Here is a 13,022-nt window from a genome sequence, read left to right on the forward strand (position 1 = left end):
TCTGGGTGTAATTAAAGAATATTACAGACAAGGTAATAAAATAACTGAAAATATTTTAAAAATAAGCTACATGGCAAAATGTACAGTTTTACATACTAAACAGGAATGAAAATGCATCAAAAGTTTTGGATTTTAGAGCCCTTATTAAGTGAATGCCTATTAATGTAATAGCTATTGAGTTTAATGGTAGATTTACAATTTCAGTTTCTTAATACTTTTTAAATTAAATAATTGGACACAAAATCATTTATCCATGAATCATTGTATCACAAAACTATTGTTACACTTGTTTTCATACTGGTCATTGTAACCTATAAATTGTCATTCCCCATACCACCTCAACTCATGGTTAAAAACACTTGGTTTTTATCTATTTATCTCAAATCTTTACTAGATTTTATTGTGAACAAGTATATTATAAAATAGGAGACTATCCAATATAGTTGCATTCTTAAAAATTGGTCTCTCCAATTTCAAGTTTTAATAGGTTAAACATAAAATTATGGGAAACATGTACCAAAGTTGTTCTAATGTACCTTCAGTATATTTTTAAGTATATTTCACTGTATATATGTTCAATAATTGTTGCAATTATCTTTTAAGTGGTGTTTTGCCTGTGGCATTTTCACTATATTGATAAAGCTTTAAGGGCTCTGACTCTATAGGAAACGTAAAGACACGTGTGATTTTTGAACTATGTTGTATTCACATAGACTTTCTAGGGGTAAAACATAGCCTTGATGCTACTCTATTCTAATAGAAGGGTGCTTATATTCCCACTTCTTTTACCTTTTCATGGAGCTTTGTGACTTCAAAGGGAGTTTTCTACTTTGAATGAAGACATGGAGTGTAGAAGGGAATAAGAATCTGGCTAATGATGTTGCCCATAACTTGTGTTCTCACTCTGTTTTTACAAAGTGTTGGGCTGGGTCTACTGCAGAAGCGGAAATTTGGCCTCGAGTTCTGGTGTTCAGAACTCATATTTCTGCATGACTGAACTGTGAATGGAAAATCCCAAGTGTCTTACAAAATTAGTGGCTAAATGGTGTTTTTACTAATCACTTCAGAGATGAAAAAACTGAAGACATTTTAAAATTCAAAACCCATCAGCATGCGTTTGCCCTTTAATTGGCAGAATATTGATCGTGAGAGCAGCCCGGAGAGCTGATTTTTTCCTCCTTCAGCTGTTCCAGCTGAACTACAGCTGCATTTTCTTTAAAAAGAAAGAAAGAAAGACAAAACCTCTTGACTGTATTTTATAAGTGCAGTAATTCCCACAAAGTCAGTTACTGGAGTTAATGACCAGTTTGTTAAGGCATTAACTGCCCTCAGCTGGGAATGACCAATTTTGGAGGAATGGCTGCACAACTGCTAAGATAATTCAGGAACACTTTCAAATAATGATCCAGCTAATTAACGGTGAATTCCTGTGGAAATCCTATCGAAGTACTTATGACCTCTGCATTTAATAGCCAGTGAGTTCATCATGATTCATGTTTATTACCATAAATACCAAAAGAAGTGTAATGACGAGGCCATTTTTTTCCAGCCAGGCCTTATTACTTAAACAGATTTGCCTAATCCACCTCTACTCATTAAGGCCTAGTTCTCAAAATATTCAGTCTTTTCACTGCTCTGCTCAGAACTCACAGGGCCTTTGGTGCTATGCCAACATACTATTGGCAGCCTGTTTTTACTTGGGATGCTGTTAGGGAATAATTGATGTCTATAAGTCTTAAAGGAGCCCTTTTGAAATGCCTGCCATTTGTAGGATGTGGAGGAATCATAGCTAGTTAGCTGGAGTTTATAGCTCTCCGTCATGAATTCTTAGGAGAAAATCATACCCTTCAGCCCCTCGAATTCATTTAGGATATACAAGATTGTTGGGTGGTGGTTTGTTTGTTGGTGTTTTGTGTTTTGTTTTTGTTATTTTTTGGTTGTTGGTTTTGTTTTGTTTTAGGTTTATGTTTTAGGAACTAAGATATCCTTTCTTTCAATGAATAAAGATTATTAACTTATAATAAAGGATAAGCTCTTATTTTACTTGGACCACTTAATCTCTCTTAATGGCTGTTTATTGCTATATGATCTGAAAATTAGCCTTTAAGTAATAATAAGTGTTGGCAGCCAGAAAGCCTCTATTTTCTGTATGCAGCTGTGTTTGAAGAAATGAATTCAGGTTATTTTCAGGTATTCACTCTTCTCTCTCCAGGTATTCACTTTTCTCCTAAAATAATGTGTCTTTTGTTGCAGCTGTAAGATATCTACTAGATGTCATAAGGTTATAGGCTGTTTTTTTAATCAAGTTAATCATTTATATAATTATTGAATCAATGGATAAGGCACCTGTGGTTTACATGCTGTGATCTTCACTCATATATTGCAATTCTTTTTAAAAATATATATATTTTATTGATTTTTTACAGAGAAGAAGGGAGAGGGATAGAGATTTAGAAACATCCATGAGAGAGAAACATCCATCAGCTGCCTCCTGCACACTCCCCACTGGGAATGTGCCCACAACCAAGGTACATGCCCTTGACCGGAATCGAACCTGGGACTCTTCAGTCCACAGACCGACGCTCTAGCCACTGACCCAAACTGGTCAGGGCAGATATTGCAATTCTTTAGAGGATAAAGGAAATATGTGGCATGTAACAAGATTGAATTAGAATCATCAAGGTAACATCTGGGTAACAATACCATTTATGAATTATTTACATTTTTTTCTGAATAAAAGGGTGTCAGTTGAGTCTTTTTTCATTTCTTAAATAAATATTAAAAGAGATGAAAATCAGATTTATAGATATTTTCAAATCGATTGATTAACTTCTAGGGAACCTTTACCCAGACAAAATCTAGAAGACATATCAGCAACTTGGGTTATATAGACTTCCGAGTACAGTATTGTAGTCCCTTAGATCTGTCAGCACCTCCTTTCACACTTTCCTCAAGGAAAAAATATCTCTGGTGTAGTGCTAGTCATATTCCAGTTTCTTTTGTTCGATTGTGCTCAGCCCAAACAAGGGGGAAACTCCTGTAGGTTTTATTTGCCTGGCACGTGCTACTCGAAGGTATATGAAGTAATATAGCTAGTTGGGAGGTTTGTCTTCAGTATTTTCAGACTTCTCTCTCTGTGTCCTTTCATCTTCCTAATAGGCCATCCCCTCCAAGACCATTCCCCACTCTAGGAGAGAAGTTAAGTTCTATTACACCCAAGAAAATATGAAAGAAGGAAGAGATTCTCATTGCTTGTGGTGGTGGTAGAGGAACATACATTGATGACAATAATCTGTACTGTAATGATTTCCTTTTCTCAAGTTTATTTTTGTTAAGGAGTTTATAACCTGTTGAGAATGAGAGAATAATGAAGAGTTCTTATCAGAACGGAGCCTTGTAGTATGGGGTGACTCTCCTAAGCCTGTGCTTCTGGGACAGCAGATCCTTATAGGAAAGTGTTAACATATTTTGATTTAAAAAATAAGGATGGGGTGGTCAACTTTATAGTGGGCTACTGAAAATTATTAATTTTTAGGTTTGGGCCTCATGTTTTATCCAAGAATATATCTTTCAAAATATACATTATCTCTTGGAAGTTTATAATATTTCACAGATAGTTTGCTTCGGACGGGAATTGAAATAGGGACCTTGAAATATTTTCTATAAGCTTTGAGTCAGTAGTTTAAAATTTTTAATGCATTAATTAGAGTGAGTTATACCAAAAAATTTACTCATATAATTATCAATCACCATTTCTATGATTTCTTATTCCCAGGCAATGAAAACTACAAACAGATAGCAATGTGTGTACTTTACCACATAAGCATGGACGACCGCTTTAAATCAATGTTCGCATACACTGACTGTATACCACAGGTAGGTCGTTTCAGTGTTTTTAAAAACGACAGTCAAAAAAATTTTTTCATTTTTCTCTTATTTCCCAGATGCCCTTTTCCTAAAAATAAATTTTTAATGCATTATAATATAAATTTGGTATAAGTACAGAACAATATAAAATGAAAATAACTGTTATCCCAAATGCAGAGATAATCATTTAATATTTTGGTACATTTCCTTTACATTGTTAAAAAATAATATATTGGGATTATATGCTCTATATAATTACACATTGTTTTATTTACCGCACAGACCATAAATATTCTCCCGTGTTATTGAATGTTCTTCTAAAATTTCTAATAGTTGTATAACATTGTTGCATAAATGTGCCATAATTTAAATATTGTTAAATTGTATGTTTAGTTTTTTTCTAGTTTATCACATAAAAACAAAAGTAAAGGTATGTAATCAACTGGAAAAATGTGGGATAAATATTATAGTATACAAATGTTTATTCATATTTCTGATTTTTCTTTAGTTTAAATTCCTAAAAGTAGAATTACTAGGTCAAAAAGCATGAACACTTTTGTATTTGACGTATTGTGGCTAAATTACCTTCTAAAAAGACATAAATTTATATTTCCAGCTAACACTTCACTTTTAGTAACACTGGATATTATCATTTCTCTAAAAATGAAGTGTCTTTTTATTTACATTTCTATGATGAGATTGAACATTTTTTATGTTTTGTATCCATATTATGTTATAAATTATTCCTTCATGTCTCTTGCCAGTTTTTTCATTGTCGTGTTAATATTTTCATGATTAATAAATAAGATAGATACATAGATAACTATTTGAACTCTGTCATATTACAAACATTTCCCAACTTTGTCAATTGCCCTTAATTCTATTATGGTTGATGGTTTTAAGTGCTTTGCATTCGCTGATGGGAAAGTGCTTCATAAAAATTATTTTTATAGCACTGTTCTCAGTTGCTTGATACATTTCATTTCATTTCATATGTTAAAGTCTACTGGAAAGAGTTTAGTGATTTTTTGTTGTTGTTTGCATGGGCTGTAAGGGTAGAGATTCTATACATATGATTTTACTCTTAGGGAATTTACATTCATAGGATAACTAGTATTCCATTAATCTTTATTAAACTGAGCTCCAGTAATTTGATTATTTGTTTTAAAACACTGGTTGCGCTGATTTTAATATTACATTATTTTCTACAAAATGATTTTCTAAAATAGATAAAGGAAAATTACAGGATGTATAATACACAATAAAATAATACTTTTAAAAGCACTTTAGAATATAAATAATAGTTTATACTTATTAAAAGTAATTGCTCTTAAGACTCCTAAAAGGCACTTTCTTGTTAGCATAATGTAAGTTATTAACTTTGTATTATTGGAAAAGTAATAAATAATAAAAATAGACCATAATTTCTTTGTTTATTAATTGAACATCCTTCTGTTCATCCCAAATCAGTAAGAAAATTCTGAAATTGAATTTTATATTCCAGAATTTTAACACTTTATCTACATACAATTAAAAACTGGTAAACTCTCAAGGATAACTTCTTTGCCTTTTATGTCAGGAGATAAGCTAGTTATGTGTGTTTATAGGAAATAGACTTCCTTTAAAGAATATATAGCATATTTTATCTAACAAGGCAAGGTTTCTTACAAAGATAATGCATGTCAGACTGTAGCCAATGCGAAGTGTAATCAAGCTTTTTGTCAAACAAGTTTTCAATAGAAGAGTAGCCATGTCAGAGGGAGATTACAGGTGATTTACTACAGTTTCACTCCACATGTTCCCAGGGTCTCTGCTTTGCAGTTTCAAAGGGTGTTCCTTTTTCAATCCCATTTAGTGTCAGAACTTCATTGACTACAGGATATGAATTGGAAAGCAGCCAAAAAAGAATAATATTCTTGCCTAGATTGACTGTTTTTATCCAGATTATAGTTTTTAAAAAAATAAAATTAAATAAAGGAGAGAAATCTAAACTAAAAGGGGATGGAAAAGTTATTTTGTTGAATCTTGAATTTGGAGTTACCCTTCTCTCTTAGAATGTATAATCTCAGACATAAAATATAAAACTTTACTTTAAATAAAGAATCATAAATAAAAGCCTATTTTGTTTACCTTTGAGACATTTTATTATCTATTTGTTGACAACTTTATGTGTAGAAAATTTCTCAGACCTTTTAGAACAATATTGATGCATGTTTTCTTGCCAGATAATTTCCTAACATCAAACATTTTTGCAATAAGGTTTTCAGAACATTTATGATGTATATTTTATTAACAGAATCTTCTCAAACTCACTTAGTATTTAACATTTTATCTTTTTAAAACTTCAATCCTAATAGGATTAGGTGAGGTTATATTATCAAATTATGTCATAAACATCCTGAAGCTTTTTAGTATGAGGTCACATTATGAGAAACCAAATGATACTCTAGAATATATTTGTTCCTAAAGTGCTATCCAGCCTATAACTTGTACTTTCACAGGACTCAATTTTGACATATTTAGGGAAAAGTTGACATGGCTTGATATGCCACCCAGTTCCAGGTTCATTATAAAATAAAAGAATCATCAGAAGCATGTCTGGAATTCAATTTAATTCCTCCAGGAATCAAAAAGACAGTCCTTTCATAGGTATTGGCTTTTTGAATCAATGTTTAAAACACCAGTAAAGCTTTAAGCTTCTTTGTGACAACAAATTTATTTACTTAAATAAAATTATATCTGAAGTTCAGAATATTTTAGAGTTAATACAATACTCTATTCACTTTGAGATTATGCATATTTTTTATTTAGTGCAGATGGTAAAAAAAAAAGATGGTCAAGTATTGCAAATAAATTTTTCAAATGAGAAGGCTAAAATCACTTTGAAAATGGGAAAGCAAAGATTCAGCACTCATTCATATCAGTGATCAGAGTATGTAGTATGTCATACTCTTTCATTACATTAGAGATATATTAAGGAGCTTTTCTAAGCTGTAAAACACTAAGTAAGGTATTATTAGTAAAATAGCCGATCTTTTTCTCATTATTTTGGATCCATTCATAGTCCAATTTAAATACTGCTCTTTTTATATGTGTTTTATAGGTTAAACCTATAATTAGATTAGAGTTCACTTTTGAAAATTAACATTCTGTGTAGTTGATTATATATACAGTGTGTCCTATAATGTCTTTCAATATTATGTTGCTTTGCTTCTTTTGTACTTTTTTATTGCCTCTAATTATCCAATATATTCTAATTTTTTTCCTATTATGTCAGTATTCTGCAAAATTTTGGGGCCAGGGCAAGTCTTTTCTTTACATTTGATCTTAATGGTCTCAGTGGGTAAATTGTCTTAGGTAAGCATACTTGGGATAACCAGGAGTTAATAGTTGTATTCTAATAATAGTTAAAAGTACACATTAACAGTTCATTGTTATTTAGACCTCTAAGATGCATGTTTTGTTTAAATAGGTGCAAATGCCATCCAGATGCTTATAAAAGTATTTATTGGTAATAGAGTGGCCAATCAAAGTACATGTTTAGGTAATGATGTCATGGTGTTATTTAATATTTTACCCTAGAACAATGTTCAGGGATCTTCATAGTGATCCACATGTTTTCCACCACAGTTGTCCTGTTTGGCCCCTCTTTGATCTACATGCTTCTTTTTTGCTGAATGCTGGTAAACGTCCTTTCTGACAGCCCCCTTTGCTCCTGCCTGCCATTATCTGCTGAAGTTCAGAAACCAGAGCATCACTTCAAACAGCAGAGCTAGGGAGTAGCCAGTCAGAAGAGATTCCTGAGGCATGCAAAGTTCTGCCATAATCATTCAAAGATGTTTGGGCAGGGGGTTGGGGGTGGTAGAGGTGTATGTGAATACAGAGAGCTGTGGGGGTTGGCCTCTGGTCACTGGTAAATAAGTAAAGTCAGGTGCCAGAGAGTCTAGACACAGTGATTTCAGTCGTGGGTCTTTGGTATCTGATACTCAATATGGGACTTGTCTGATTGAGCACTATTGCCTCTTCATTGCACAGGCTGAAGCCCTTATAGTGCCTTCTAGTTAAATTAGTAAAAGATGACAATGGACATAGTTAAAGCAGAACAAATCTAGTTTTAATATTTCCTAGTTGTCAGCAATTACACTTACTTTTGAAGTGCCATGGGTAGCAATCAAATTAAAGACATCATATTGCACATGGAGTTTGAACTAAACTATTATTTTAAAATGTAAATGCTTTAATTAAAATTGAAGTGTTTCTTTTTCTTATTATGAAAAACTAATTCTATATCATGATACATTTAATTCACATTTAGCCCTGATTTCTCTTGAACTTTGGGGGTGGGTGTTGGATAAGATTTCAAATCATACCTTATTTTTTTAAAATCTAGCTCCTGATTATTTCACCACAGGATGTAACATGGAAATTACAAAAATTAAAAACCCTCAATTTCTAAATATATCACCTGTAACCCCATTTTCTAAGGGCAGTTTTCATACCGCAAGGTTAATTTCAAGAAGATAACAACAGATATTTTGCCTTCTTAAAGATTTGCTTTGATATAACATTTTGTTATTACAAAATTAAAAAGCTTCTTGTATCAGTAAAAGTTTAGAAAAAATCTATAGTAGGTTCTTAATGAATATGACAAACATACTAATTTCATTAGCTAGAGGATTGGCACCTACATTTTTATTAAATTGTAATTTAATTTTAATTGGCAGTTAATTTATAGAAAAGTTGCAAAATCTGTTAAATGTATATCCAATAAATTTAGATCACTTTATTTTTCCCATAGAATTTTTTTAGCCTATAACATTATTAAGTGTTTAATGATTTTTTACCCAAAGATTTCAGTAGCAGTTGGGGTTAAAGAGTTGCCCTCTGGGAAAAGGCATGATACATGCCAACGTGCTTTAGTATTTTGTAGTTTCCAGTGTATAGCAAATTATATTTACATATAGTTTTGTTAGAATTACACATAAGTATTTTATTTTTGGAGTAATTATAAGTGGATTTGTGTTTTTTATTTTGCTCTCCAATTGTTCATTGCTAGCACATAGAAACACATGATTTTTGTGTGTTGACTGTGTATCCTTCTTACAACTTAGACATTATCTGGAACTAACATAGAGAATAACCAAAACAAGATTTAACAGAATAGGGTCTAACCCAGGGGTGGGCAAACTTTTTGACTCGAGGGCCACAATGAGTTCTTAAACTGGACCAGAGGGCCGGAACAAATCTAAATTCAAAGTAAACATCATTACATAAAAGGGTACGGTCTTTTTTTTTTTTTTTTAGTTTTATTGATTTCAAACGGGCCAGATTCGGCCCGCAGGCCGTAGTTTGCCCACGGCTGGTCTAACCAGTCAACAAATAGTTAATATTCACTTATCCTATATAATAAAGTGGTAATATGCAAATTGACCGTCACTCCAACACACAAGATGGCCGCCCCCATGTGGGCACAAGATGGCCAGCAGTGGAGGTCAGTTGTGGGTGATCAGGTCACAGGGGAGGGCAGTTGGGAGGGACCAGGCCTTAAGGGGAGGGCAGTTGGGGTGACCGGGCTGGCAGAGGAGGGCAGTTGGGGGCGACCAGGCCTGCAGGGGAGGACAGTTGGGGACGACCAGGCCTGTAGGGGAGGGCAGTTGGGGGCGACTGGGCCGGCAGTTGGGGGCAACTGGGCCAGCAGGGGAGGGCAGTTGGGGGCGACTGGGCTGGCAGGGGAGGGCAGTTGGGGGCGATTGGGCTGGGAGGGGAGTGGTTAGGGGGTGATCAGGCTGGCAGGCAGGAGTGGTTAGGGGCAATCAGGCAGGCAGGCGAGCGGTTGGGAGCTAGCAGTCCCGGATTGTGAGAGGGATGTCTGACCCTGAGAGGTCCCAGATTGGAGAGGGTACAGCCTGGGCTGAGGGACACCCCCTCCCCCAAGTGCACAAATTTTGTGCACCAGGCCTCTAGTCTATACTAATAAAAGAGAAACATGCAAATTTGTGTCACTCTGCTATGCCCACCAGCCAATTAGAACAACTGTGCAAATTAACCCAACAAAGATGGTGGTTAATTTGCATACACAGGCGCAGAACAAAGACTGAAGGCTCCGGCTGGAGTGAAGAGTGAAGACTGAAGACTGAAGACTGAAGACTGAAGGGGCTTGGCTTCTCCACTGCGGCTGGACCAAAGGCCTGGGTCCCAGGTGCCGGAGGAAAACCGGTGCCAGCAGCCAGGGGAAGGAAGGCCTATTGCGCGAATCTTCGTGCAATGGGCTTCTAGTAGGATAATAAAAGCCTAATATGCTAAATGCCCAGTTGTCCAGTTGGCTATTCAACCAGTCAAAGCATAATATGCTAATGATATGCTAAGGCCGCTCAACTGCTCACTGGGATGTGCACTGACCACCAGCGAGCAGACAGCCAATGCAGGAGCTGACCCCTGGTGGTCAGTGCGCTCCCACAGGGAAACGCTGCTTGCATCTGCTCCTGGTGCCAGCTGGGCTCAGGGCTGGGGAGCACAATGCTAAGGATGTCCGACTGCTGGCTTAGGCCCGCTCCCCCATTTGTTTTAAGCTGGCAGAGAGCTCCTGGACTGTGAGAGGGCGCAGGCCAGGCTGAGGGACTGCCTTGAGTGCACAAATTCCATGCACCGGGCCTCTACTATATAGATAATATACACTAACTTAATTTTCTGATTTACTAATAATAGAAGACTAGCTTTTCAAAACTACAGCACAAAGTTTGTTCATTTCTCCTTTATGATAGCCTCTATCTCTTATGAAAAATCTAGATTACTGTTGAATGGCATAGGTAGCCTACCTTTTCCTTTCTACTTTTCTGTCTGCTGCTTCTCTGACCCTCTCCCTTTTTTCTTAACCTTAAGTAGAATTCTTTTCTTATTTTATACCCATGCCCAAATAGTTGGATCCAGCCTGCAGCTTCAGTTATCAAGAATACTAGAGGCCCAGTGCACGAAATTCGTGCACAGGTAGGGTTCCAAGGCCTGGCCGGCAATCAAGGCTGATTGGGGCCTTCCGGCTGCCGGCCAGCACCTTCCTTCCCCAGCTGCTGGCTGCCAGCCTAGGCCTTCCTTCGTTTCGCGCCACCCCCTGGTGGTCAGCACCCATCATAGTGAGCAAACTCCTGGTCGAACTCCCGAGGGGACAATTTGCATATTAGGCTTTTATATATAGATGTGGCAGTTCCTATAATTATACTTCCAGTCCAAACATTTCTTCTAAATTCAGGCTTGCCTTTATTATCTTCATTGAATAGCTGTACTAGACTCTTAAATAGGCTGCTTAAACTCAACATATCTAAAACCAAAATTACTATCTTCCCTTTAACGTGCCTACTTTAGTTTCTCTTTTTTGGTAAATGTTGGCACCACCATCCATGTTGATGCAGAAACCAGGAGTCATCTTTGACCCTTCCTCTCCAATCCCAACATCTAGTCAGTTATTCAATCCCATTTTGACTCTTTTTCCTAAATATAGATCTAGTGTTCCTTTTACCTCTATCTCCACTACTCTCCCTCGTCCATGAAGCCATCTTCTACCTGCATGTTTCCTCTAGCCTTCTAGCTGATTTTCCTGTGGTTTTCTTACCCTGTTTCAGTCTATATTTTCTACACTGGCCAGATATTTTTAAAACCCGGATCTTATCCTGACATTTTCCTTATTTAGAATCTTTTAATGGCTTTCCATTATCTTTAGAAGCCCTAAATCCTTAACATGTACTTCGAGACCCTGTGATCTGGCTTTTACCATCTTATCTCTCAACACTGTTTCCCTCACTCCGACCATGTTTTATCTTCTTTTAGTTCTTCAGTGGAATCATGTTCTTTCCTGTCTTGTAAATTTGGCCAAGGTGTTTTCTTTGCTCAGAATGCTCTATGTCTGCACAATTTTAAATTCCTTAAATGCATAAGCTTTATTTAATATTTCTTCTGTATCCTCCACTTTACTTGGAAGTTTATATTTAATGCAGTTGTTCATTAACCATTTATTCATTTAGTTATTCAATAGTCAGTGTGCCACAGCTATGTGTTGAAAATGTAATTGTGTTATATTATTTCCAACATGCAATCTAAGTTAACACATTGTGATAAAATGGTGATTCGGGGTTTTTTTGTATCTTTTTGAGTAAAAATATTCCCTGTGCTTCTTAATAGTTAATGAAGATGCTCTTTGAATGTTCAGATGAACGAATTGACTTGGAACTGATTTCTTTCTGCATTAATCTTGCTGCTAATAAAAGAAATGTACAGCTTATCTGTGAAGGTTAGTGCCTTTGAGCTTCATAGATAACCTCTATCATATGGCAATTGGCATATGATAGAAAATAGGTAATAAGGAAGTAAAATTATAGCTATAACCCTAAAAGGTCAGATAGACTCAGAATATTCTGATATCATGAGTAGAAACACCCTTCAGTAATAAGGTCAGTTACCCTTAATTGAAATTTGATTTTTAAAAATACTTTCTATATGAAAAAAAAACTTTTAATTTTCAGAGTAATTCATTGCAATGTAAGATAGTATAATACAAAAGTGTTAGGTATTTGTTTCTATAGTATCTTTGCAAAATTGCTTGTCATGCATTATGATATTGCAGAGTCCCCTTGATAGTTTTCTTGACAGTTTTTTTCTTATTTGAAAAGTATACATGTTTGTTACAAAAAATACAAATAAGCAAATAGGAAAAAATTAAGTGTTTACTCTCCCTATTTAGAGGTAATCATAGGTAAAATTTTGATGCAATGCTTCTATATATAATTTTTTGTATATTTTTATTGATTTCAAAGAGAAAGGCAGAAGCAGAGAGAGAGAAATATTAATGATGAGAGAATCATCAGTTGGCCGCCTCCTGCACGTCTCACACTGGGGATCGAGCCTACAACCTGGGCATATGCCATGACCGGAAATCAAGCCGTGACCTTCTGGTTTATAGGTCTATGCTCAACCACTCAGCCATACCAGCTGGGCTGCTTCTATATATTTTTAAATTAAAATGGGGTTCTTCTCTATGTATGGTGATAGTCTTTAAGTTAATAATATATGAAATATCATTCCATGTGGTTAAATACTTTTATAAAACATACCAATAGCTACAAAATAATCCATTAAACTATTTTCCATAGTTTAATCTGCTAATTTGG

General features: G+C 35.3%; 1 protein-coding gene across 2 annotated transcripts in view; it reads left to right on the forward strand.

Annotated features, from left to right (window-relative positions):
* KIFAP3 (kinesin associated protein 3) overlaps window positions 1-13,022 on the forward strand; it is a 112,203-nt gene that overhangs the window by 43,778 nt on the left and 55,403 nt on the right. For both annotated transcript variants that reach the window (XM_059674094.1, XM_059674093.1), the window contains exons 11-12: window positions 3,776-3,876; window positions 12,037-12,145. In XM_059674094.1, the coding sequence (XP_059530077.1) occupies window positions 3,776-3,876; window positions 12,037-12,145 (210 nt within the window). The remainder of the gene's footprint in view (window positions 1-3,775; window positions 3,877-12,036; window positions 12,146-13,022) is intronic.

This window comes from Myotis daubentonii, chromosome 18 (assembly GCF_963259705.1).
Source record: "Myotis daubentonii chromosome 18, mMyoDau2.1, whole genome shotgun sequence".
In the NCBI taxonomy this organism is placed as follows: Eukaryota; Metazoa; Chordata; class Mammalia; order Chiroptera; family Vespertilionidae; genus Myotis; species Myotis daubentonii.